This window comes from Octodon degus, unplaced genomic scaffold, assembly GCF_000260255.1.
Source record: "Octodon degus isolate 3935 unplaced genomic scaffold, OctDeg1.0 scaffold00014, whole genome shotgun sequence".
Lineage (NCBI taxonomy): Eukaryota > Metazoa > Chordata > Mammalia > Rodentia > Octodontidae > Octodon > Octodon degus.
In genome coordinates, this window is record NW_004524590.1 from 25,187,702 (window position 1) to 25,215,069 (window position 27,368).

A 27,368-nucleotide genomic window follows, 5' to 3' on the forward strand; every position below is an offset into this window, starting at 1 on the left:
CAGGTTGATTGTGTATCTTGGCGTGTATGCTGTGCCTCATGTAAGTGCTAAGTGCTCCTAAGAACATCCTTAGTATCTTCACCCTGACATTCCTCCCTGCGTGCTTGCTGAGTCCAGAGTCATTGTGTTATGCTGCATGTGCATCATAGAATGGAACTCTTATATTTGAATTGTAAATATATTAGCGTCGATGGGATTATTAAAAAGGGAAACTACAGAAAAGATCAACTTTAAAATTCTTGCATTTGAAGTAGTCTCTAATGTTCCATTTATCACTTTATTGAAATTGAGTCCCCTGCTACCTAATACTGTTCTTTCCTGTATCTTCTCCATATTAGGATGCAGCATTGCCATCTTCCCAGTTTCTCAGCTGCCAAGAAAGGACCATCTTCAATTTCTTTCCTTAGTGAGGGGCCCTTTCTATATTTTTATTGGTATCCTATTATCTCTTGTTAGACTACTGTTAATAACCTCCTAATTTGCTTTCCTGATTTTTTACTTCCTTGTCCTTTATTGCCAGTTTGCTACCTGAAATCTCTTTTCCATTTTAGTGCTATTTAAATGTACTCTTTCCCCGTACTGAAAATGTTTCAGAGGCATCAGTTATATTGGACACCTTTCTCTTCAAACATTTTCTTAAATTCATTCTGGTTTAGGGTATTTATACTTGATTTCCCCCTTTTCTTCCCTTACATTTACCATCTCTTGGTCTGTCTCTGCTATTATTGATACCTTTTGGTTCAAATATTAGTAATTCTTAGAAGCCTTCACTAATTTCCCTGTCAAAATGCTCTTTCTGTTATTTAATTGATAGGCTTTCAGCCATTGCATGCCAGTTGATCCATTCTTTTTCTCTTTTATTTTTTTAATTTTATTATAGTTTCTCTTCCCCCTTAGTAGTTATTTACCTTTTACATTTGTTCATTACATATGTCCTGAACTTGCAGAATATACTATAAATACTGTGGTAACTACTTGAAAAATATCAGATGAATAAACTGTAGCTCGTTCAACCAAATTTTCTCTCCTTGAACCAACTTTCGGTGAGCTGGCTGTCAATTTATAAAAGATCAGATGAGTGCTTTCTCTTCATTTTAAGTACTTTTTTATTAGTACATCTTTGCATTCCATGTTTGTGCTTCTTGTGTGAAGTTGGAACATGAACATAATGTTTTAATTCCTTTTTTCAGCCCCTTCTTTTACCTGCTATCCATCTCTTACTCCCCTTTTTCATTTATGGATTTAAAAATTAATGCTAGGCCCACTGATTTTTGTGCTTTAAAAATAACCATTACTTCATAGTTTTATATAATAGCTTATCCATTTGACTTGGTTGGGGATATACCTCAGTAGCATAGTGCTTCCTTGGCAAGCATAAGTTCATGAGTTCAATTACCAGTACCAAGAAAAATGTAACATGTTCATTAAGTTTTTAAATCAAATTTTATTATACATGTTTATAGTGCATAATGATTACATCCATCATGGAAAGTTTGTACATTTACATAACTATTCAGATTTAAAACAAATTTCTTATATGTTCAAATGGTCTAAAAATCAGAACTAGTACAACCACTATGAAAATCAGTGTAGAGACCCCTCAAAAAAACTGAAACTAGAAATTCTATTTGATCCAGCTATTCCCATCAGATATCTTCTGGAGAATTAAAGACATAGTATAGCGATACATTTATACCCATGTTTACATCAGAACAATTGGTAATAGGTAGATTTTGGAAGTGGCCAGTATGTCTGTCAACAGATGTATGGATAAGGAAAATGTGGTATGTTGTTGCACAAAGATAGTTAAACTTGAATCTTTTGTAGGAAAATGAATACACCTTGAGACCATAATGTTAAGTGAAATAAATCAAACACAAGTGTCAGTCAGTATCATATAGTTTGTCTTATAGGAGAAACTCAAACTATAAATAAAGAGCAAAAGATAGAGACTAAGAAATAGAGAGCTCTTTCTCAAACAGTATCTAGAAAATGAAGAAGAGGAATGGAGAAGAAAGAGGGGAAGGATAGGGTATGAAAGTAGTGATTGAGATGTGCCATGTACTAGTACCCAAATCCTCACAGGAACTATGAACATTATCTACTGCAGATATGTACAAAAAAAAAAAGAAGATTGAGAGATAGGTGGAGAAAGTAGAAAAAAGGTAAGGATTAAGAATTCTTGAAAAGGAATTAAAATGTGTTGTGTACATGTTATGATTTGTATTTAGATGTTCTAAGTGCTTGATCTAGAGTATGTGAATGTGGATTGAGGGTATGATAGCGAGATTAGTCCACTAATCTGTTAATCGGTTAACACTGTTCTGGGTGTGGATTATGGAAAAGCCCACCATGGGTGTGGGTGACATCAGCTATTAGGCTTTGAGATAATTAACTGATTGAGTAAGAAGCACCCAACTAAATTGGATCAGCATAGTTCTGAGTGTGCCTGAAGGGATTTACTGAAGACAGAAGACCCACCCTTGGTGTGAGTGGCACAGGCTATTAGCCTTGCTCCCTGAATGGCATGAAAGAAAATGAAGAAGGAAGGCTTGTCTCTCTTTCTTTGGAGGAATTCCAGTCTTCACCTTTGCATTGGACATCATCCTCTGACTTTCAGACTAGTATTTTAGAGCAGATTTTCACGTCCTTATACAGCCTCCAAGATACACCACAGTGAGCTTCAGGTCTTGGACTAAATCTTGGGATCTTTAGCACACAGACATGCCTTTTGGACTCTTCTATAACTGATTCTGTGGGTGATACTTAAAAGTCTATCTTGTAAGTCCTTATATATTTATGAGCAAAAATAAACCTTTCCTCCTTTAACTTTTGGTGTCAGGTATTTTGTCCCAGCAAAAAGAAATAACATATTTTGATATAAGTGTGGTCATTGCTATGACATTGCCTGACCATGTGGTGTAGAATCCTTTGGAACTGGTTCACGGGAACAGTTCAGAAAGGTTTGCAGATGCCAGCTAAAGAAGCAGTCTTGGAATGCTATAAGCTGAATGTAATAGGTTTTGGTCAGAGCTCAAAAGACCAGAATGCTGATAGAACTACAGCTGGTAAAGACTATGCTCAGGAGGTTTCTGTTGGAAGAAGGACTGCACTGGCAGGTGGACTCCAGACCATGAGTGTTATGCTTTGGCAGAAAAATGTTTATTTTGTGCCCATGTCCAAGGATTTTGCAGAAACAGATTCAACATGGTAGACTAATCTCATTGAAGACATGTTTAAGTAATCTTATGTTGAGGCAGTGGCATGGCTATTGTTGGGGGATTTTAGCCAGATTTATGTTGAGGATCAAGAGCAAAGGTCCAGGAGAATGATGTTAAATGTTTTGAGTTCAACCAGAAGGAAGCATCAATAACATTAGAGCCTTCAAAGAACAAGCAGATAACTTGGCTACTGAAAAGGAACAAGACAGTAGAAAAGATAGCCTGAAGCCATCACAGTAACCAACAATGGCTGGGAGATAGCTCTGTAATCTAAGCGCTTGCCCAAAAAAGGTCCTGAATTTGATCCCCTGGACCTCATGCTGTGCTGGCCCTGGAGCCCTAGGTGCACTGTTCCAGCCTATAATCCCAGCACTGGGGAGGATGAGACAGGAGGATCATTACAAATCTGAACTCCAAATTGAGACCCTTGTATCCAAAAAAAAAAAAAAAAAAAAAAATCCTACAAGATTCCACACTTCGCAGCCTCAAAATTGCAAAGGTAAAAGACTGCTTTGAGAAGACAGTCCCAGAGCACCATGTTCCAGAATGGCAATAGCTGAGGAAATTTCTTTCTGGGAACTAGGCTCGTGGTACTCAGCAGATTAGGTATTTGATCCCTACAGCCAAGAGAGAAGGAAGACTAGCATTTCCCCAGCCAGAGAGAGACATCGGCATCATTCTAATGGTGCCAGTTTTAGCTGTATGCAGATCAAAAAGAGTTGTGGAATCAGGTGGGCTTCACCCAGAATTCAGAAAAAGGCCTAAGAGGCCAGGCAGTGTGCCCCTGAGGACAGTTAGTGAAACTGTGCATGTAAAGCCACAGCTACAGTTGAGACCTCCCAGAACAACAGATTGAGGAAAGCTGCAAGGAGTGAACAAAGCCAGCCAAAGAGAGAAGCCATGAGAGCTAAAACTACCAGCAGTGTCATAGGGGCAGAGCTACTCAAGCCCTTTGGAGTTCACCTCTTGCTGCTGATTGGCCTGGATATGGGACATGAAACTCTAGGATTTGTTTGCCCTCCTGGATTTTGAAGTTGGCTTTGCTCCCGTTCCTTTTTCTTATGCTGTTTGTATGTTTTAGAATAGGAATGATTATCTTGTGCCATTGTATATTGGAAGTATAACTTTTTATTTGGATATGGGCTGGTAGTTAAGTTTGCCCTAAATCTCAGAGGAGACTTTGGACTTTGGACTTGGACTTTTCAGCAGTGTTACAACTGTTAAGACTTTGTGTACCTCAGGTTTTTGGGGCACCAGCCACAATGTTGTCTTACATCTACATATCTCCCCCAAAGTCTCACATGTTCATAGGTGGGGCATTTTGGAGCTTCCTGGAAATAGTGTGTGAATGTGGAGTAAGGGTGTGGAAACTGGATTAGTCTACTGATTTCTTAGCATTGTTTTGGAGTGTAATGGAAATCCCCACCCTGGGTGTGGGAGACAACTATTTAACTTGTAACCTGAGTGGAATAACAGGGAAAATTGGTGTTGGAGCCTGTTATGGACTGAAACCTCTATGTCAACTATGAGAAAAAAATAAACCTTTCCTGGTTTAACATTGGGTGTCAGCAGTGAGAACCTGTGACAGTACATATACCAAACTGTTCAAAAGGAATGTAAACATTATGTAATACAAACATGCACTAATAAATAGCTGGGTGTGGTAGCACATGCCTATAATTCCAGCACTCAAGAGGCTGAGGCAGGAGGATCACCATGAGTTAGAAGCCAGCTGGGGATACATAGCAAGACCCTGTCTCCCTCCACAAAAAAAAAAAAAAAAAAAATCATTTGTTAATTTTTAAAAAGCATGTATTAATGAAAAAAGTTAGAATTTCTCTATTATGGAGCTTTTTATTGAATTATCTATCAGGTTAGAAACTACCTGAAGTAATTTATAGCCTGTACTAAATAGCTGAGGGTGATATGCATGTTTTGTCCCTTACCATCTAGAACTTTGTAGTAATAATTCTGTTTTCTTTAGACTTTTAGCAGAAAGTAGCAAAAGAAGGCTCTCTCCAACAAATTTGTTCTCGTTTTAAATTTCACAAAATGTATTTCAGTAGTGATTTATTTCTTGTTGATTTTAATGGTTCTCATTTATACAGAGTAGTCTTCCTGAATGTTATCTTCAATTATAACTGCTTTTGCTGTTTAGTACCTTTTAGCACAGTCATCTGTTTAGTAATTTTGTTTGTTGTCTGTCTTCAATATCCTCTTTGTTCTTTATTGATTTTTATTCTCTGATTCTCAAAATTTATAGTGGTTGGTTTCCCCATTCTAGACTGTATTTCTTATTTTAATGGAGAATTTTAATGTTGTACCTTTCAAACAGGAACCTTCAATCTTTGTTTTCTCATCTCATACTGTAAAATTGTGCATACAATTTCCTCTGAACTGTGTTTGAAATCTTTTATTTCTCTTACTTATTGCCTGCATACCATAGGATTCATGTGGCTTTCCTCCCTTATCAACTTTTATAAAGGTGGTTGTCCAGACTTGAGTACCATGTGGACATTAATCATGAAACTTTGTTATGCCTGCAAAGTATACTGTTATATAGTTAAAAAAAAAAATCTCTCATTAGTATACTCACCGTATTATGAGTTAATTTTACATCCAAATGGATGTAATACGAAAGAGCTAACTGGGAATGAATTTTAAGGTATAGTTCAACTCAGTAGGAAGCACTGTGATAGAGACTAAGTGTTTAGCAAACAGCTTGTTTAAGATATGAATCCTGTGTTTTGCTTCATGAAAATTTCTGAATCTTAACAGATGAATAACTGATATTTATAGCAATAACTAAACCTTTTGGTGTTCACAAATAGATTAATAAAAAGGTGAAGGATGGTGAATTTGATTTTGAAGGCACTGAGTTTTCACATGATTTTATTACAGGGTTTGTTTTAATTTGTAATTTTTTAAATATACCTTGAAAAACAATATCTATAAAAATAAGTTTGGTTAGGTTTTATGTGTTGTATGTTATGAATGCTTGTGATTTCATTTCATAAAATTATCACAATTTTAAGAAATTCTATGTCCATTCAGAATGTAATTAAGAATACTAATTGTTTTATGACTTTTCAATATTATCTTCCCACTCAACTCTGTCAGTTAAGGTCTTTTGACATATAAATCAAACTTCTTGTAGGTTAAATACTCACCTGTGTGGGATACTGCGTAAATCCTAAAAGACTGCAATGTCTCGGGAACCCACCCCACCTCTGCCTGGAGATATGTCCACTGGTCCTATAGCAGAAAGCTGGTGTTATACACAGGTACATACTATTAAAAATGACTTCTTTAGTGTTAAAAATGGCTTCATTAGTTTGAAGCAGTGTCAAACACTTGGGATCATCACATTCCAGAGAGACTTAAACTAGAGAACCACAAATTTGAGCCCAGACAACTTAAAAATAAAATAAAAAGTGCTGACAGTGTAGGTTAGCAGTAGAGTATCTTGGGGTTTGATATCCAGTACTGTTAAAAATAAAAAAATTACTATTACCTATAAATTTTTTACTATCCTGAGACAATTACTCTGAGACATTTAGGCATAATGATTAGAAGGATTAAAAGAATGGGGCATAGAGTGTTTGCAATGTGAAACACTAAAAGCATATGAGTCATTATAAAAAGTGATTTTCTAAATCTCTTAGGTTAAAGTAGTAAAATTTTCCTACATGTGGACCATTAATAACTTCAGTTTTTGTCGAGAGGAAATGGGTGAAGTGCTAAAAAGTTCAACCTTTTCATCTGGTCCAAATGACAAAATGAAATGGTAAGATTTTTGTTTATGTTAGATTTTTGTTTTTGTTTTAATGAGATCATCCACTACTTATGATTAGTTGTTATTGTTGCTTCCAAAGGGATGGGTATTATACAATTTTGTATTACCTTGATATTAAGTTAATAGTGTGGGTGAATTATAAATAACTGTGGGGATGTTTACAGGAGAGTTGTTTGTGATACTAGTAGATGATTTCGGTATTGTGTATCTCTTGCATGCTGCGAGTATTATATTCCTACAAGTGAGCCTATTGTTTTATTTTAGGTGCCTGAGGGTAAACCCAAAGGGATTAGATGATGAAAGTAAAGACTACTTGTCCTTATATTTGCTTTTAGTCAGCTGCCCCAAAAGTGAAGTTCGAGCAAAATTCAAATTTTCCCTTCTGAACGCTAAAAGGGAAGAAACAAAAGCAATGGGTAAGTGATTTGCGTGCTGAGTGAAGGAATCTGTGTGTGACTACATATCGTGACTTCTATACCTTTATCTAGAAAAGTTTAAGATTTTCCCACTGAAATATGCTTAGCCCAAACTTGGCCATTACTTATATTGAGCTGTAGTTGTTCTGCTAAACCCTAGACGTCATAAGACATACAAGAATAGCTAAAAATATAATAAAATTTAACTGCTTCTTATTCTAAAATGACATTTACTTGTTGCTCAGAAAAAACAGTTGCTGTTAGGGCAAAGTACATTGTTCATTGCATGACATATCAAATAGATGTTCAAGGCCTTTCTTTGGAAGGTAATAAAATCTGAAGAACTATGTAAAGGAGATACCATGCCGCAGTATTCTAGTATTATAATTTTTTAAGTAGTGGACTCTGCACTGTAGGTAAATCAGCTTTTCTTAAGATTTAGGATGTATTAAATTAAGCCCAGGAGTCACATATGTATGTGCATTTGTATATAGCCCAGATAAAATTCTGTGGCCAAGAGTTTCATAATAAAAAATATGTATTATACATAAAAGGAAAATATGAATTGCTACATTAAATTTTAAATATTTTCTAGAAGTGAATCACAGAATCAACTAATGTTATTACAAAAATGTTTTAAAACTACATGCATACTTTTTAATAGTATCTTCTATTGAAAAGATAATACCAATTCACATACATTTCACACTGTAACATTGATGATAGTGCAGTACTTTGGTTAGATTATTGGCTTTCCATCTCAGTTTTACTTATTACATCATAAGTCTATAGAGGATTTTATTCCTCAGTATTTTACAGTTCTTTAAAATTTTGAAATATTTTCTTCAAATATTGTTAAAGCCCTTTTTCTTTTTTTTTCAAGCACTGGGGCTTAAACCCAATGCATTTACACTTACATATACCCCTGTCTCTTTTCTATGCTTTATTTTAACAGAGTCTTACTAAATCATTTAAGTTGCCCAGACTTGGCTATAATTTGTGATCTTTCTGCCTCAGCCTCCTGGAGTGCTGGGATTGCAAGCATTTGCCATCATGACCTGCTTATTTGACATTTATGAAAGTAGGGGATTTTTTTGTTGTTTGTTTTTTAAGTTTTGAATGACAGGGGACTTTTTAAAATTTTTCTAGTTCATGGATTTTTCTATACTTCATTGAAATTTAACACAGAATTGAGTGTTCCAGGAAAGCTTAAGAAATTTAAAATAACCATCTTTGGCTCTGGGGAGGTAGCTCAGCAGCATAAGTGGTTGGCAAGGGCAAAGTCCTGAGTTCAATCTCCAGTATAAAAAAAAATAATAATAACAATAATCCATATTTAAAAGATGAAACAAGAATTTAGATTGTATTTCTAACCATGTTTGTTTGATTTATCGATTTATTTATTTATTTATTGACCAGCTCAGCCTGCCCTGGAAGTTGGACTAGCACAGCATGTGGTGCCTGTATTCAGCCTGTGGTCCCTGTGCTTGCCTAAGCAGGCGCTTTAGACCGCTGAGTTATCTTGCTGACCCCTTAACCATGTTCTGGTACCATTTAATGAGTAGTGTAATGAATAGTGTGCCTGTGACAATATATTTCGGTCTTAATTTACTTTTAGGGCCCATGTTACTAAAATCTTTTTCCACAGATTTTACCTAATCATTTTCTTCTTTAGAGATGGAGAAGTCAAAAATTGAGATCACTGACTATGGTCAAAATTTTAGTAGTGATTCAATTCTTAGGATTATTTATTTATTGGTGGTACTGGGAATTGAACTCAGCACCTTCGCCTTTTAGGTAGGTGCTCTGCCACTGAGTTATATTCCCAACCACAGTTTATTTATGAGCACACATATCTGCAATTTTGATGATATATGCATTGGCAAAGTCCTATCTTGACATATTTCATTTCTCTGTATCAAAGAAAAATGTTTCTTGGATATTTGCTTTACTTAAACTTCCTGTTTCCTACCAGAAAGCCAAAGAGCATATCGATTTGTTCAAGGGAAGGACTGGGGATTTAAAAAATTCATTAGAAGGGATTTTTTGCTTGACGAAGCTAATGGTCTTTTGCCAGACGACAAGCTTACATTATTTTGTGAGGTGAGTATACACTCTACTGCTAGAAATTCCATGGTTAGGGTGATTGATATGACAGAAATGCAGACTGCGCTGGGTAGTGGGTAATACTTGAAAAATTAAAAGTTTTGTATATAAATGTTTGATCAGAAAAAAAAAAACTGACTTAAATTTTCATACAAATAGATACAGTGGCCCAGTGTGGAAAAAATTTCATTATGTCTCTAGATGTAAATTGTACTTATCATACCATATACTAAATCATCCTTTTTAAGACTGTGAACGTGCTTATCTTTGTAATGATTCTTTCTAAGTATCTTTGTGAATAATTGACATATAGATAGTCTCTTTTGCTTGGTGTCTTAGTTACTCTTCTCTCGTTGCTGGGACAGATACCCGACACTCAAAATGAAGGAAGGAAAGGTTTATTTAGCTCACAGTTACTGGAGGTTTCCGTCCATACTCAGCTGGCTCCAAGGCAGAGCAGCACATGGCAGAAGGCAACCTTTCAGGGCAGCAGCAAAGAACATGAGCACAAGGGAAGGGTAGCAGCAGCTCAAGCAGCTAGCTTCTCTTCCCACCTTAAATTGTAATGCAGATTACCTGCTCCAGGGCAGGTGCAGCAACCACACCCGCAGTAATCAATCACAAACTCCAGAAGCTGCCCCAAGACTGCTTGAGGCTTTGGGGGGACACCTAGACACAAACCATAACACTTGGGCGCATTAAACATTGTTACTCAGAGTTTATCAGCTTGAATCCAAAAGTACCAATAAATACTGAAAAAAATTGGAAAGGCTTAACTATTTAAGCAATTAATTTAATTAGATGGATATGTTAGCATTCTACAAAATAGATCTCAAATTTTAAATTTGTTCACATGTATTTTGACAAACATAAGGTAAATTTATGTTCCTGAAACATATTTTCAGAGTTACCAGTATTTCTCTGGCAAGTTGGTTGTTACTTGTCTTAATATTTATGTGTAATTTTGTTATTGTTATCATTAAGTACTTTTATTTATATGAGTTTTTGAAATTTGTCTTAGTTTTTTCGTGTTGCTGGTACAAATACCCAACACCCAAAATGAAGGAAAGAAAGATATAATTAGTGCACAGTTACTGGAGGTTTCAGTCCATACTCAGCTGGCTCCAAGGCAGAGTGGCACATGGCACAGAGCAACCTTTCATGGAAGTAGCAAAGAGCAAAAGAGCAAGGGAGGAGGAGCAGCAACAAAAATGGCAACACAGAGCAAGTTTCATCTCCCTTAAATTGCATTCAGGCGATAGCCCCAGGCTGAGTGTAGCACTCACACCCATAATCCCAGTGGATCATGAGTTAATTACAAACTCTAGAAGTCTGCCCCATGACTGCAGAAGCTTTGGGGGAACAACTAGACTCAAATAATAACAAAACCCATCTTTAGAATGAATTCAAGGATTATGTTATCAGTACAGTTTTATTGAAATGTTTAAATCAGTTAATAAGATTTTTGAGAAAGCCATTTGACCGATGATCAAATTAACATTAAGTATGTTTTAATAGTAAATGCAGACTGGAAGCACAATAACTTCCTTAAATGTTAAATTAGCTTTAATATTTCTATAGAGTAAATATAAAATAATCTGTATAGTAAATATATGGAATTCTTGGCAAGATTACAAATTAATTGTGTATTATTGCAATAATTGGAATAGGGTCCCAGAGAAAATATACTACATTATTTTCACTTGAATAAGATAAATATTTGATTACTTTGTTATAAACACATTTACATGGATGATAAAGCACACTACACAATTCTCATTAAATAATTTGGAAGAAAGTATTTGTTTCTAATTGGTAGATTCCAAGTAGTATTCTTTTTTTATTTTATTTTAGGGAAGAGTCTACAGGGTGTTCAGGGCCTCACTACTAGATTGGACTCATAGTGATCCGCCAGTTTACAACCTCCCAAGAGCTGGGATTATAGGCATGTGCCACCACGCCCAGTCTCAATTGCTATCTCAGTGCACCCCTGCGGCAGGCCCATCTCTGCAGGCCCAGGGATCGAACCCCCAGCTAATCCGCTGAAGCTATTTGACTGGCCCTCCAAGTAGTATTCTAAATAAATATATGTTTTACTATTCAAAAGTTTCAGTAACCTTAACTTAGACTTTTTCAGAGCTCAGTGGTTATCATAAATTTGAATGGTTAATTTTTAAATGTTATATTGGAATTTGATGGATGGCCCGTTAAGGTTATTTAATCCAGTGTTTTAAAATGTAGCTAAATTTTTTTGTAAATCATTTTCTTTAGAAAATAGTCATTGTTTCTTAGCACTGAAGTAGTATTTACAGATATTTTCTTAGGTGCCTTAGAACTGGAACCTAGGTAGCCAAGAAATTCAGAATTAAGGCTGAAATGTTTTTGACATGTATTTTTGAAGTGTGGTTGATATCCATGTACTTACTAGATTGTACATGCTAATGACCTTCCCACCCATAAAATCTTATCATGATACACATTTTTTGAGTTGGCATTGATCAGGTCTATTTTTCTATCCTAAAATAAGTATTTTTGTTTTGTTTTTAATTGAGATATTTATACTCTGGGCACCATATTATTGTAGGTGGGCAAAAAAATGCTTTTGAATATTCTTCATGCCCTCCATCCTCTCTTCTGTCCCTCTCATGGATGCCCTTCCTTCTACAGCACCTCCAGCACTGCTTGCAGAAGAGGAGGAAGCATTGCACTGCCCTACTCAAAGAACTGCCTCCTCCCCCTCCCCTGCAAGTGGTGCTGTAGACAGCTAAGGCAGGTAGGTGCTACACTTTCTGTGCAAGACAGCTCCATCTTGCAGAGTCCATACATAGTGGTTCAAGTAAAGGCACAAGGCACTTTCTGGCAGCATAAACAGCTGCGTCTCCTCTCTCCCATAATAATGATGCAGAAAGTGGAATTGAGGAATAAGTAGGAAACAGATTAATAGACTACTTAATAGAAAACTTAGATAATTCGTCCTTTGAAACTCAGTAGATTTTTAAATACTCTGATAATGTCCTCAGACCCATGCCAGTCCATGGTATTTGAAAAAAATATATATGTATGCATAAAAAATATAAGGAGCTTTTTCCTAAATTTAACTTACTTTTAGGAACATATCTTTTTGCCCCATTCCATATTTTTCTTTTTGGCTAGGATATGAGATAGCCCTTTTGTTTTAAGATCTTTGTGATAGGGGGTAGAAGTTGGGTTTTATTTTCTGTGAAAGTCTTAGAAAAATGACAAGTAGATTGCCTTATTTCTATAACAGGTTTATAACACTAACATCTATCTAGGAAAGTAAAGAACTTTCAGACCCACTGTTTTAGAAAACAATATAGAGACAGAATCTTAAACAATATAGAGATAGAATCATGATTCAAGATCATGAAGGAGGCAGCAGATAGTTGATTAGAATGATAACAGTATAGCATTGCCCTAGGTAGCTTTGAGACTTCCTAGTTCTTAGTAGTAGTTTGAAGAATTCAGATTTTAAAACTTGGAGTGCAGTACTCGCCTTAATTCCACATTAGAGGAGACCTAGATTTTTAGGAGAGTAGAGGGTTGGTTGATTACATCTCTCAAATATTCAGCTTCCTTCTAAAATCTCAAGAGTTGAGCCAAAAGCAGTTGGTAAAAGATTATCAACTTGAGTTAAAAGAGCAAAGAGTCTCAGCCTTTTTTCTGAATTTTTTATTCTAGGTTCCATCTGTAACTGAATTGTTTTGAATATGTAATAAACAATTTTTATTTTATTATAGGTATCAAAAAACTGCAGAAATTATTGCATAAATAGTTCTGTAATACTCTTGGTACTGTGAAATGTTAATTATGTATTTCAGTTCAAATTTATGGTAGCTGTGATAGTACCGTGTAGATGAGTTGTTATTGCTTATACCAAATATAAATCATAGATGTCTCTGCCTATTAATATGTCTTTTATGTATTTTTGTTACCTAGTTTTTACCAAATTTTTGCATTAGATAAATTGTTTTGAATTAGAGAAGAAACAGCATCATCACATTTTTATAACTCTGTCATATACTTTAAGCATGTAATTGAAGAGTTCCACTTCTTTCTGCCTAGAATTTTCAAGAGTAATGCATAATATGAATAGTTTTGGGGGTATACCAGGAGACGAACTCAGGACCTTGTATTACTAAGCAGGCACTGTGATGCTGACCTATATCCCATTCCCAGTAGAAACAAATGTAGAGTTTCTATGCTAGAAACTAAATTCTTGATTAAATCCTGAATATTAACACTACCAGCTTCAGAGGTTACACAATAGTTTATAATGCATAGTGGAATAGGGCAATCAGGAAAAGATGAGTGAGGCAGTTTTTCTTCCTATTTTGTAATTATTACAAGTTTAGAGTCAATTTAAATGATTGAAAACTTGGTAAGACAGCCACACCTTATTGATGAGTTTATTTTTGTACATAATATTTTGGCCTTTGTATTTAAAAAGACATCTGACAAGATTATAGTAAGTGTTTTATGTCATAATCATGTATAGTGAAACTGCTGGTCCAAGTTTTCCATTTCTCATTTATACATTCTGTAATTTACTGTCATTATATATCCTTATTTATACTTTTAAATAATGAATGGATGAATAAATAAAAATGAATGCATCTATGATTGGTGCGTAATGAGTGATCCAAACCTTAGCTTAAAATAGTAGGTAATTAATACTGCACTTTTTGTATAATTTTTAAAAATAGTTTATTTACTTTGAAACATTTGCTTATTAGTTGAGGTGCTATTTACTTTATTAATTATAATATAGAATTTTGAGTAAGATATAATGGCAGGCTTTTTCTTAAAAGTGATATGTTGCTCTTTTGTTGATTTTCCATGAAAGATTTCCGTGAATTTAATTAGTGGGTCTCCTTTTATGGGAATACTTACTTCACAATTTAAACTAGGGACTGGGAAGATAGCTTGGTGGTCTAAGTGCCTGCCTGTCAAGTGCAAGGACCCAGGTTCGATTCCTAGTACCACATGCCATGCCAGCCCCTGCGCCAAGCGGGCCACCAAAACCAGGTGTGGTAGTGCACGCCTATAATCCCAGTGCTGGGGTGGCTGAGGCAGGAGGATCACTACAAGTCTGAGCTGCATAGTGAGACGCTGTACCAAATGAGTAAGTAAAAGGCTTAAAAGAAAGCGTTATAAAATTTAAGCTAATTTTACTAGGTCTCGGTATTTAAAATCAGTTTTAGTAGAGCTGAAACCTAGAGCGACAAGTTTTAAAGCTTGCAGTTTGTGTATTTTCATGCAGTTTTATCTGTATAGTATAACATAAATGTTAGTAGATCTAAAGTGTAAGTGAAAAAATAAAAAAATTATTCCACCTCACAAAAATACCATCATTTTGTTCATATTTTTCACTTTCTGTGTTTTTATTTTTATTTTTCCCTTGTTCATATTTAATATCATATTGTGACTATTCTGTTGAGACAGTATTAGTAATTATAATAATTAGATTTTCCAACTAATTGTTAAGCTGCTTATTTACCTAACATGTTACTATGAAAAAAAATCTCATTTGTTTGTAATGTCTTCTACATTACATCTCTTAAATTTCTCAGTATTAGGATTTTTGACATTGATTTGTAAATGATTTTAAAAATACAGAATTTTAGAATGGGTGTATCAACTGTTAATCTCTCAAAATTTTTCTTGCTCTCCCTTTGTTAGGTGAGCGTGGTTCAAGATTCAGTAAATATATCAGGACATACTAATACCAATACTTTGAAGGTGCCTGAATGTAGACTAGCAGAAGATTTAGGTAATCTCTGGGAAAACACAAGATTTACAGATTGCAGTTTTTTTGTGAGAGGACAAGAATTTAAAGCTCATAAATCTGTGCTTGCAGGTACATTTTCTACTTTGGAGTAATATAATAATTTTTTAAAACAAACTTGTTTTGTAATGTTTTGTAATGATAATCTTGTTGCAGCTCGATCTCCAGTTTTTAATGCAATGTTTGAACATGAAATGGAAGAAAGCAAAAAGGTAAATATTATTTAAAGGTATAATATTTAATTTGTATGCATGTCAAATAATAGAATGTATAATTTTTTAAAAGCACCATGTTCTCACTGTTTCACTATGATAAGAGAAACCTTTATTTTTTGTTGTTGGTATATTTTAGATGCACATAATAACATTCATCATTGGGAATTTGTACCTGTACATGATATATCTTGCTACTTCTTTCCTCATTCTGCTCCCTTACCTTCAGTCTCTTCCCCTTCTTATTTACAAAAGCTTTGTTTCTATTTTTTTGCTTCCCTTCTCCTCCTTTTCCTTCTCCCTTCTTTCCTTTCCCCCCTCCCCCTCTCTTGTCCCCCTTCTCATTTGAACATTTCCTTCCCATTTCCCAATAGCTATTATACATTCTGGTCCTTATTTATACTTTTGGTTTCTGGTACCAGAGAAACACTATGGTATTCAAACCTCTGTGTCCAGTTTATTTCACTTGAGTATGATTTCAACGTGCATCCATTTATAAAAAGGGAAATCTTTTAGAAATAGAAAGATAGGGGAAAATGTCGATGTAGGTCTGTGCGGAGGCCTGGTCAATATTCCAAATAATAGCTCTTTTGATACTCACCTGGTAGCTAAATAAATGAGTAGTAGTGGTTATCAGGAAGGACTTTTCAGAGACTGCAGATATATCTCAGTAGTAGAGCATGTCCCTAGCACATACCGGACTTTGGGTGTGCTTTCCAGCACTGAAAAAAAGTCTATAGCTAATTGAGAGGTCTTCGGTGAAGTTTTATCTTTATCTTTATAGACTTGTAGGTTAACTTTGGAATTGTTTTTTCTAACAATAAAAGAAATCCATATTCTTTTCATCACCAAATAATAGGATATTCATTTTTAACAAAGACATAGATTATATCTGTGTTATTATATACTAAGTATAATCAAGATACTCATATCTGTCTCCTGTAAATATTAGGCTTTCACCTGGAACTTTGAAATGTAACTTAGAGATCAGGTTAATTGTTTTCTGGTTGCATCATGTGTGAATCTTAAGGCTCCCACTGGACAGCTCCAGAATTTTTCATATGTTCCACTTTACTTTTTCTGTAGAGCTATTTGCTTCCGTAATGTCTTTTTTCTTTCTTCTCATGATTGGTCTACAGAGGTCACCAGATTCACTTCCAAGTTGTGGGCAGTAATAGTGATGTCACAACGAGGGGTCTTCTTTGGTATTGTTCAGTGTTAGATATTTAGTTTCTTCATTAATCTCAAACAAGAAATAGACTATAAATAGGTACAGAAGAAAAAATGTATAATTAGTACTCTTGGACATAATAAGCATGTCTCAGGTAAGCAAGGAAGTACAGTAGATAATGTAACATTTTTACAAAAGGCTTGGGTTTGTGAGCCTCCATTCAATTACCTACTCACCACACTTTTGTATAGTGCTAGAAATAAAAGTTATTAGTTATAGGCTGCTTTTACATTGTTTTAGGAACTAGAAGTTCAAGACAAAAGTAACCATTATCCTCTAAGGCAAAGATAAGAAACTGAGCATAGATGTATTCTGTTTGTCCTCCATATTTTTACTTATTCTTTAATTATTGAGAAATTGGGGCTTATATTTCTACATAGTTGTGGTTGGCATTGTCTCAGTTTCATAGTGTGGGGTTGTCAGCTGGTCATGGTTCCTATATCTTACACTGTGTGTACTCTTCTTCATCTGATGTTCTTTGGTTGGTTAGGTTAGGAAGTGAAGATTTACTTAGCTCAGTTTTAAATTAGAAAGTTTATTTATTTGAGTGTTAAAGTATTTAAGTGAAGATTTGGATTTTATGAATTCCTGTCAAAGACTTATGTTGGCTCATTTATATGTACATAGGCATATATTCTTTTTTTTTTTTTTTTTTGTCAGAACCGGGGATTGAACTCAGACCCTTGCGCTTGCCAGGGAAGCACTTACTCCACTGAGCCATCTCCCCGGCCCCATATGTATATATTCTTTAACATAACTTTTTTGTGTTGTTTTCAATTTCAGAATCGCGTGGAAATAAATGATTTAGACCCTGAGGTTTTTAAAGAAATGATGAGATTCATTTACACAGGGAAAGCACCAAATCTTGATAAAATGGCTGACAACTTGTTGGCAGCTGCAGACAAAGTAAGTAATTAGGTTTTAAGGAGTTGAAAAATATCCTGCAGCTTGATGTATATAGAAAGCTGTCACCATCAAATAAAGACTGCAAACAACTTGAAATAGTGAATTAGTGTATTCTGCTTGTCAATAGCTCTTGAGAGTATAGTGAGGTAACAAATAGCAGGATAGTATGGAGATTATATTGTTTAAGAAATGAACAAGAGGTAATCGTATCTTTAGAAAGAATTGATTTTTTATGAGAGATTAAACTATAAACTCAAGGTTATGAAGTGTCCTTTTTTTAGAAATACTAAACATAAATAATAAATTTTATTACAGTTGTAAGATATTCTTAGCATTAAGACACAGTGCAAGGGCTGACCAAATAGCTCAGCGGATTAAAGTGCTAGTAATAGCTAAAATTACAAAGATCATACCAAGTGTTATAAAAAATATGGAAGAATTAGCACATTCAGATACTGCTGATGGGATATAAAATGGTATAACCGCTTTGAAAAACTGTTTGGCAGTTTCTTATAAAGTCATATTTTAAAAAATTCAAATTTAAACACTGTATGATCTAGTGGGACCAATTTTTAAGATTTTACTCAAGAAAAAAGAAAGTGTCTGTCATATAAGACTTGTATATGAGTGTAACAGCTTTATTTGTAATAGCTTAAAATTAGAAATGACCCAAATGTTCAACAAGTGAATGAATAAACAAAGTCTGTTATGTCCATGTGTCATAAAATGCTTACTAATGAGAATTGAATTGTCACTGCATAGACAGGGTGAATCTGAAAATATACTGAGTGCAAGAACCAGGCAAAGATGAGTGCATATTGTTTAATTTCATTTATAGAAAACTTGAGAAAATACAAACTAATCTGGAGTGATAGAAAGCATACAGAGGAAAGAATGTTAAAGGGGATATAAGGAAATTTGGGGATTATGGTTATATTTACTGTCTTGACAAAGAGATGGATGGTGGCTGAATAAAATTTATCAAAGTATAAATCTTATGTGCTTATGTATGCCAGGTATACTTCGATAAAGCTGCCGAAAATGGTATATACCATGTATACTGATAGTTGCAAGAATTTTTTAGTGTTATTAATAAAATTAGTTTGGCTTCTAAGAGCTTCATTCTTCAAGACTGAATAGTAGTAAAATGCAGTATACTGAGTTGTATATTTGTAACTGAAATAAAAGAGGAGAAATATTAATACTATTAGGAATATCGAGTCATAAGATACCTTTTATTCTTTCATTCCCTTTTTCTTTTTTCTTTTTCTGTTAGTACATCTTTAACCTACATATTGATCACAATCTTTGTAGGAAATTTTACCTGTACCTATACATCATTTAGTTCTTTTTTCTCCCACTCCTTCCCTACCTTCAACCCTTCTTTCCTTCCCCATTTACAAAAGTTTTGTTTTCATTTTTTATTGCCATTGTCTTTTTTCCCTCTTTTCCTTCCTTCTGTCTCCCCTGCTCCCTCCCTTGTTTCCCTTCCCATTAAATACGCGTTCTTCCTACTTCCCAGTATCTGTCCTCCGTTGTGCTCCTCATTTTCTCTTTGGATTTCTCACGCAAGAGAAACAAATGCAATATTTAAACTCCTGCGTCTGATCATGACATAGCTCTTATAGCATAAATCCTACTTGTAAAATATACAGTGTTTTGTGCTTCTGTAAATTATAGTATTTTCCTAAAAGGAAGAGCATTTATTCCTATTTTTTACAGTGAATTAAAACAATGACTTAATGACAAAATAACTATCAAAGAATAATTACATTAAATATGTCATTTAAAAACATAGTGGTTGGAGTAAATGTTATTGGTTGTATTTCTGTTTTGCATAGTATGCACTGGAGCGGCTGAAGGTCATGTGTGAAGAAGCTTTGTGCAGTAACCTCTCAGTAGAAAACGTTGCTGATACCCTTGTCCTTGCAGATTTGCACAGTGCAGAACAGTTGAAAGCACAAGCCATAGACTTTATTAATAGGTAAGTGAGTGTTGTATTTCACTGGGCATGACACCTTCAGTGTTTTATCTCCAGAATTTTTTTTAAGTGTGTTTAAATCTTCAATGCAGGTGCAGTGTACTTCGACAGCTTGGGTGTAAAGATGGGAAAAACTGGAACAGCAAGTAAGATTACATCAGTTTCTGATCTGCATAAATGGAATTGTGTGCATAGCCTTTTGTTCATCTATGATGTGTGAATCCAGATGTTAGTTATTTGAAGTAAACTGCTAGTTGTTAGGAAAAAAGATAACAACTACTTAGTGGATCCTGAGACTTGTAGTGGATCCTGAGACTTGTAGTGGATCCTTGTAGATCAGCTGCTAATTCAAACTGGAGTGAATGATATAATTTCCTAAGACACATGGTATATAGCTGAGTCCACATGTTAGCTGCTAGAAATCCAACCTGTGCCCTTGCAGAAAGCATTCCTGGGCCAGCCAGATAGCTCAGCAGACTAAAGTGCCTCCTTAGGCAGACACAAGGCCTGGGGGTTTGATCCCCAGCGTGCCATGCTGGCCCTACCCCCAGGGTGCACTGAGATGCGATTGAGACTGGGCATGGTGGCGCGCCTGTAATCCCAGTGCATGGGAAGTAGAAAACAGGAGAATCACTACGGTCCAATATATATAGTGAGACCCTGTAAACCCTGTACTAAATACATAAAGCAAAAGAGAAAGCACTCCTAAAAATACGGGAAATACTTCTTTAATCCAATAGGAAGCATACTCTAGATTTGCTTTGAAAAATTTTACTGCTGCTTACATTAGACAAATACCTTGTATCATATACTGTTTTATTTTAGGCTAAGCTGCCTAATACTCCAAAAATGTTAACAATTTGATTTTCCTTTTTCCCTAGTAAACCTAAAGGGGTTTGGATGGTTGTGGTATCATTTGAAGCTTAGATCCTTAAATATTAAAACTTAGTATTTGGTGCTTTTTCTCTTATGTCAGTTTAGTTTTAGAATGACTTTTATATTCTTTGTAATTATTTGACATCAAAAGGAAAAAGAATAGATGGGTTGAAGATTATATTTCTGATCTTGATTGGTTTTTACCTATAAACCTTTAAATTATATTTTTTCAAATTACCAAAAGTTGATAAAAGTGAAATGTTAAACACAATAAAATAGATTATTTTATGTAGTCAGTGTGTGATAATATATCATCATAGTATGTGATTTAAGGAAGAGATATACTGTACTAACAATAAACAAGTTTATGGTTCTTTTAACCATTTTCAAGCTTTAGTTTTGTTCTATTAAAAAATACATTAAATAACTTTATCAGTGTAAGTGTTAACCTAATTTCCTCTGAAAAAGTTGTGTCATGTATGCATACCTCCAGTAGCTATTTACTGTATTAATAAGCAAAAAGGACCAATGTAATACACAGTATCTGATTCTAAACAACCACTAAGAGTTGAACATCTTAAACATGACACACTGGCTCTTTGATGTTCAGCAAATAAAACATTCTTTTCTTGGTACAAGCTCATATTTAGCTCAGCACACATTAACCTATCACTTTCCATGTCCCAAGCACTATACTAAGGTACATTATTTAAAAAGATATTTGAAGGAAAGTTTTTCTTCTTGAGAAATTTATCTAATGGAGATAATATGGATAATTTCATTTTAATATAGTAAGTAATATAAAAATAGATATATGCAGTTTATATCAAAAATATATATTTTTGATATATATTTCAACCCAAATATTTTTCTCTAGATTAAAGATTTAGAAATGGCTTTTCTGGGGGGGACAACTGAGGTTCCCCCTCCCCACCACAGTACTGGGGACTGAATCCAGGGTCTTTGTAGTTATTCTGCCTGAGCTTGAATTTGTCCTGGAATTATATATATGTACCACCACACCTAGCTGAACTAAGTCTTATATGTCAGCAAGCTAAGGAAAAAATAGTAGACATTACAGGTAGAAAGGATAGCATGAAATGAAATTTTCCAGCTTAAAATAGTTATTTTAATGTTATCCTGCAAAGCTGGATAACATTAGAGCTTTATATTCAAACTGAAAAATAAAGATTCTTAAACTTTATCCAGTAAGTTTCTAAGGTATTGTGTATTGTACAGTGAACATAATGATGATCATAACAGGTATTTTTCTTCTTTTTGAGGTGTTACACTTCAATAGCAGATTAGTTAAACAGGTAATTGCAATAGGTATGATGATAAAGAATGTATAGCCATAGCAATTTGTACCAAAGGGACCTAGTCTTGTTTAGGCATAAGAAAAAGCTGTTACAAAGAATTGTAAAGATACAGGCTTCAAACATTGCTAGAAGGTGATCTGGTGAAGAAGAAAGGAGAGAAAATGTATCCTAGAAGAGAGAGCAGGAGAGAGAGAGAGAGAGAGAGAGAGAGAGAGAGAGAGAGAGACAGAGAGAGACAGAGAGAGACAGAGAGAGAGAGAGAGAGAGAGTATGTGTATGCGTGTGAATTGGGTAGATAACTGAAAGAAGCAGGGAAAAGTAGGCAGAGGTCAGAACCTGCAAAGCCAGATAACATTAGAGCTTTATATTCAAAGTGAAAAATAATAAGCATCCAATAAACATTGTCACCTAGAGTGACCATGATAATGTTTACATTTTTAAAGGTGTCTGTATGCAGATTAGAGACTGGATAATGGGGAAGTTGTGGTAGTGGTAACTGAGAAGCAAGATTTAATACAGGTTGACCATTTGGAAAGTTAAAGTAGCTCAGGAAAGAAATGACATTACATGTAGACTTAATTTGTGACAGTAAGACTACAAATAAACAGAAAAAAGTGTGTAAAAAATAAGTTAAAGAAGGACTCTATGAATTTGGATATTTGTGTATAGAATTGTAAAAGGAGAAAAAAGGAAATGGAAGGTAACTAGATTTGTTGCTTGCTTGAGCAGTGGCTTTGCTCAGTGATAACATTATATGTAGGTATATAAACAGCATAGTACCTCAATATAACAAGGTAAGTGAAAGTGGAAAGCTTCAGAAAGACAGGCGCCAACAATAAGGAGCTACAGTTTTCATTTTAAAACCTTAGATGTAGACAAAGAGGAACAATAGAAGAGAGCATGTTATAGTCGTATTTATGCCATTATGGCAGCAGTTTGAATGATCAAACTAGAGAATCATATCTTCAAAAATTAAAAAAAAAGGCTAGTGAAATGGCTCAATGATCTAAGTGCCTGCTTGGCAAGTGCAGGGACCCGGATTCAATCCCGATACCACATGCCAATCATATGCCAAACCAGCCCTTCCCCTGGCATACTGAGCAGGCCACCAAGACCGGGCATGGTGGCGCACACCCATAATCCCAGCACAGGGAATCTGAAAACAAGAGTATCACTATGAGTCCAAGCTGTGTAGTGAGACCCTGTACAAAATACATTTAAAGAAAAGAGAGAGAGAAAAAAATTAAAACAAGAATTTGACACTTAATTAGAATACATTGTAGGACTACGTCTGCGTTTTCTAACCTGAATCACTGGATAATGGCAGAAATGGACAAAAAGGAAGAATTTGGGGTTTAAGGAATTAATGATAAGTTCTTATCTGATGATCATGAATTTGAGTACCTTAAGGAACATTTAGGGTAAAAGAACAAGTGATTGGGAATAAGCCTTGTGAGGAGGCCTAGGATGAGTTACCATCATTGAAAATCATTAAATATCGTTAGTTAGAATGGATGAGATAAAATGAAAAATACATGTTAAAGGAGAAGAGGGCAGAAGCTGAACTCTTAGTGCAAACATGTTTATAAGAGCAAAGTATAAAAAGAGCCAAAGACTTTTCAGACAACTGCAACAAAAGTTGTGACAAAGCAGAATCGTGGCGACCAGTGTCCTATACTTACAGGAGTTTCTCTCCCAGAAATATTTAAGTTCCAGTTTTAATCGAAAAAACCATAAGATAAATATGATATTTTAGTGAATTCATATGACTCAAGTATATATATTGTTCAGACATTTCAGAACATGCAAATTTTTAAAAATTGATGAAAAACATTAATGAAAGAGAATGTATTTTGTAAAGTATCTTTCCATAAACATCCCTCTATTTTATTTTTCAGCCAAGCCACTGACATAATGGAAACATCAGGGTGGAAGTCTATGATTCAGTCTCACCCTCACTTAGTAGCAGAAGCCTTCAGAGCGCTAGCGTCTGCACAGTGTCCACAGTTTGGCATTCCACGCAAACGACTAAAGCAGTCTTGAAATCTTCCATGAACAGTAGAAAAAATGGAATTGACTTTTATTCCTCCAGGTCCAGAAGGATTCTAATACACAAACCATAAGTGAGAGTTGTTTCTGTTTTCTTGTCTGCAAAACAGAAGCTGAAAAGGCATATTACTTGCATTTCAGGTGGATAATTTATGGTTTATACTTCAGCTTTAAATTAGACTGATTAATTCACTTCAAGGCCTTAAATTATCTTCAGTGACTTCTCTTGTTCATATAATACTTTAATTTTTTTATTGTGCCTTGTCATTTTTGACCAAGGCTATGCAGGATTGCACTGGCTCCATAATGCAGTAATAATGATAACTGAAGATAAGTTTCAAAAGGATCTTCCATCATTTTGAGAAAGGAAAAATGAATTGTGTAGGACTTGTCCTATGTTATATCAAAATTTAAAACTCAGTTCTCCTTAAAAGCACTTGTATTGAAGATTACCGGTAATGTTTCGTCTAAGTTCTGTAAATATAGGAGAACCTGCTTACCTTTAAGGTAAGTTATGGCAATACACTGCTTCAATTCTAATTTATTTTTCATTTCAAGGGGCAAATATGCAATGAGTTGGCCCAAATTATACTAAAATTTGTGATGTGTGTCTGTGTGGTAGCTGTCCAAAAAACTGGGTTTATCCAAGTTTACAGTGGTGGAGAAATGACTGAGATTAAGATTTCAATAAAAAAAAGCATGTTTTGTGCAGGAGTAATTTTTTTAATTTATAATGATCTACATTTATATGAAGAATTCTGTACATGTTAAAAGGTTGACCAAATGTAAATGTAATGAGTGGGCCAAGTGAGAAAAATATATATGCACTTTTAATGTGTAACTTTTCTATGCTGAATGGTACATATATTTTTTTGCTTTTGAGGGGATTGATAGTGTATAATTATGTTTTAACTTTTGAAATAATTTTTTTAAGACAGATCGAAGCAACTAGAATGTTTGTGATAATTGATTGATAAGAAAGAGATCTTTGATTATAGGTAAATTGGTTTGGATTTCAGATGTTCCTTATTGAATTTATTCCTATTTTATCGTACTTTGGAAAAAGTACCTGAACAATAAATGGATCCTAGGCAATCTTCCCTCCTTCGAACAGTGAACAAGTATTATTGGCCCATGCAAAATGCATAGTAAAGGAGAGAGCCCTTAGAACCCAGAGTGTCAGTCTACACTTGGCACTGTCCATCCTTATCAGTCCAGATTTTCTCCTTTGTGTTTCAGTTACTTTACTAACGTTGTGGATTATTGAAATTCTAAATAATGTGAACAGGATAATCTATTTATAAACTGCTTTTCATGGGCCAGTTCTTTACTACTAAGTGAATTTTAGCTTTAAACATACGCACATGTTCACTGATAGTCATGAGTTTGTCCTGGAGGCTTGTCCTGGAGAAGCAGGTATGCTCAGTGTCAGAAGTACATCTGACCCACGGTTGCAGTAGCAGGGTGCTTCTTGGGCAGGATTTATGTTTGACCACAAGAGGAAACGTGTGTCACTGGAAAAAATGTGCATACTTGTGTCTTTGCATATATAACTATTCTCTGAAGTAAAATTTGCTTATTTAGTTTTTTTTTTATTCAGGACAAAGAAAAACAATGAAGCTTGATATTATAAAATAGGAGTTATTTTTGCTCTTTGTTAGATGTTAACTGAAATGATTCTGATGTGTCAAGAATGATTCATATTTACATTGAGCAAACACTGTCCAGTAAGCATTTATTATTCACAACAAATTAGAATTTTGAAAAGATCATATTATTAATTATCTTAGTTTAACTGAGTCTTTGCTGTGTGACTTCAATTTAAAATTTGAAGAATCTCTTAGGATAAAAGAAAGATTCTGACCTAGTAATGGACTTTATCGTGTGTCAGCATATAATGGCAAGTAGAAATTCACTTTCTTGATTTCACCTTAAGATTAAGCCTGTTTAATGTACAATTCTATTTTATTTATTTGTTTTTGTTTTTGAGACAGGGTCTTGCTGTGTAATCCAGGCTAGCCTTGAAGTCACTGTGTAGCCCCAGCCGGCCTCCAGCTTGCAGTGATTGATTATCCTGTCTCAGCCTCCCCTTTGCTGGGATTACAGGCATGTGCCACCACACCTGCTATGATGTACAACTTCAGAAATACATATGCATACTTTTAATTTAAGGTTTTACCAGGATCTCATTCTAAGAAAACAAAAATTCTATCTAGTTATAGAATCATGTTATCACATATTAAAAATGGTATATCCATTTATATCAAATGCAGACTATGCCAGTACATTGTAAATTGATTCACAGATTGAGTCTATATTCTAACCATATCCTCTTCAGTAACACCATTTAGTGAGTATTTCAGCTTCTTAACTTCAGTGTTTATTTCAAATCTTAAGAATTTTATTATAAGTATTTTTTTTTAAAGTTTGGTAGCACATTTCGTATCCAAAATGTCAAACACTGTGCTGTAATTATGAATATTCATTTTTGTAGAAATGTCCACTTTTCAAATAATATAATGCCTACCATTATACTAACAGAATTGTATGGTAGTTGATTTATTTTTTTATTTATGATGTATATTTTTAGTATTATAGTTTCTTGAGGCAATGATTAAAAACTGTTAATGTATTCTTATGCGAGTGCTCTACTAGCCTTTCCCCACTCATTCCACCATTAAACTACATACATTTTATTTAAAATAGATAGTTTCTGTATAGAACAGTCTTTCCTTTTAAACTATAAATCTGCTTCTTTTTTTTTTTTTTTTTTTTGTTAACTCAAGACTTTTGCTTAGAAAGTAGTGATTGGTTTTAAATATTACATAATAGAAAAGTAGCCATTGGATAACTGTGCTTTAGACTAACAATTAGAAACACTCTATTTGTGCCTTTTTCATTTTTTAATTTTGATGTGTATTGGTATTTGGAGCACAAATATGAAGGTGCCATAATATGGCTTACCAATGTTACCTCCTTAAACATTCTTGTGTCATTGTCTTCAAATAGTAATTGGAGAATCTTGCATGAAGTGTGTGGTCATTGGGGGGGTGTATGTGTGCATGTGTGTGTATCTGTATTCACTTGGGCTTGTGTGTGTTATGTTCAAAGAGTAGATTTATGAAAATAGGACTCAGTTAAATTTTGAACACTCCGATCAGTTGAAATATTTTAAATGTGCTTTGAGAGAAAATTGACAAAAATTCTGATTCTCAAAAATGTGACTAATTTACTGCACGATGAAATGTAAAAACAGTGCCTTTTAGGACATGAATTATAATTGTTTTAAATTAGTAGCAAAAATCTGTTTAAGTCATGAACATTATTGGTTTATATTTAAGTTATATCTCAAAGCTTAAATTTTCAGAAGCCTAATTTTTAATTTACCCATTTTAAATTTTCTGCATCAATTTGAAATATAAGTGAAATTCTTTGTAAAATTGTGTCTA

At 34.4% G+C, this 27,368-nt stretch overlaps 1 protein-coding gene across 1 annotated transcript; it reads left to right on the forward strand.

Moving 5' to 3' along the window:
* On the forward strand, positions 1 to 26,001 carry Spopl (speckle type BTB/POZ protein like). The gene is made up of 11 exons (XM_004626387.2): positions 1 to 40; positions 6,379 to 6,505; positions 6,887 to 7,008; positions 7,282 to 7,433; positions 9,409 to 9,536; positions 15,240 to 15,417; positions 15,502 to 15,557; positions 17,572 to 17,694; positions 19,536 to 19,678; positions 19,768 to 19,821; positions 23,769 to 26,001. The coding sequence occupies exons 2-11, from the start codon at positions 6,428 to 6,430 to the stop codon at positions 23,911 to 23,913; spliced, it is 1,179 nt and encodes a 392-aa protein (XP_004626444.1). The 5' UTR covers positions 1 to 40; positions 6,379 to 6,427; the 3' UTR covers positions 23,914 to 26,001.
* The last annotated feature ends 1,367 nt before the right edge of the window (positions 26,002 to 27,368 follow it).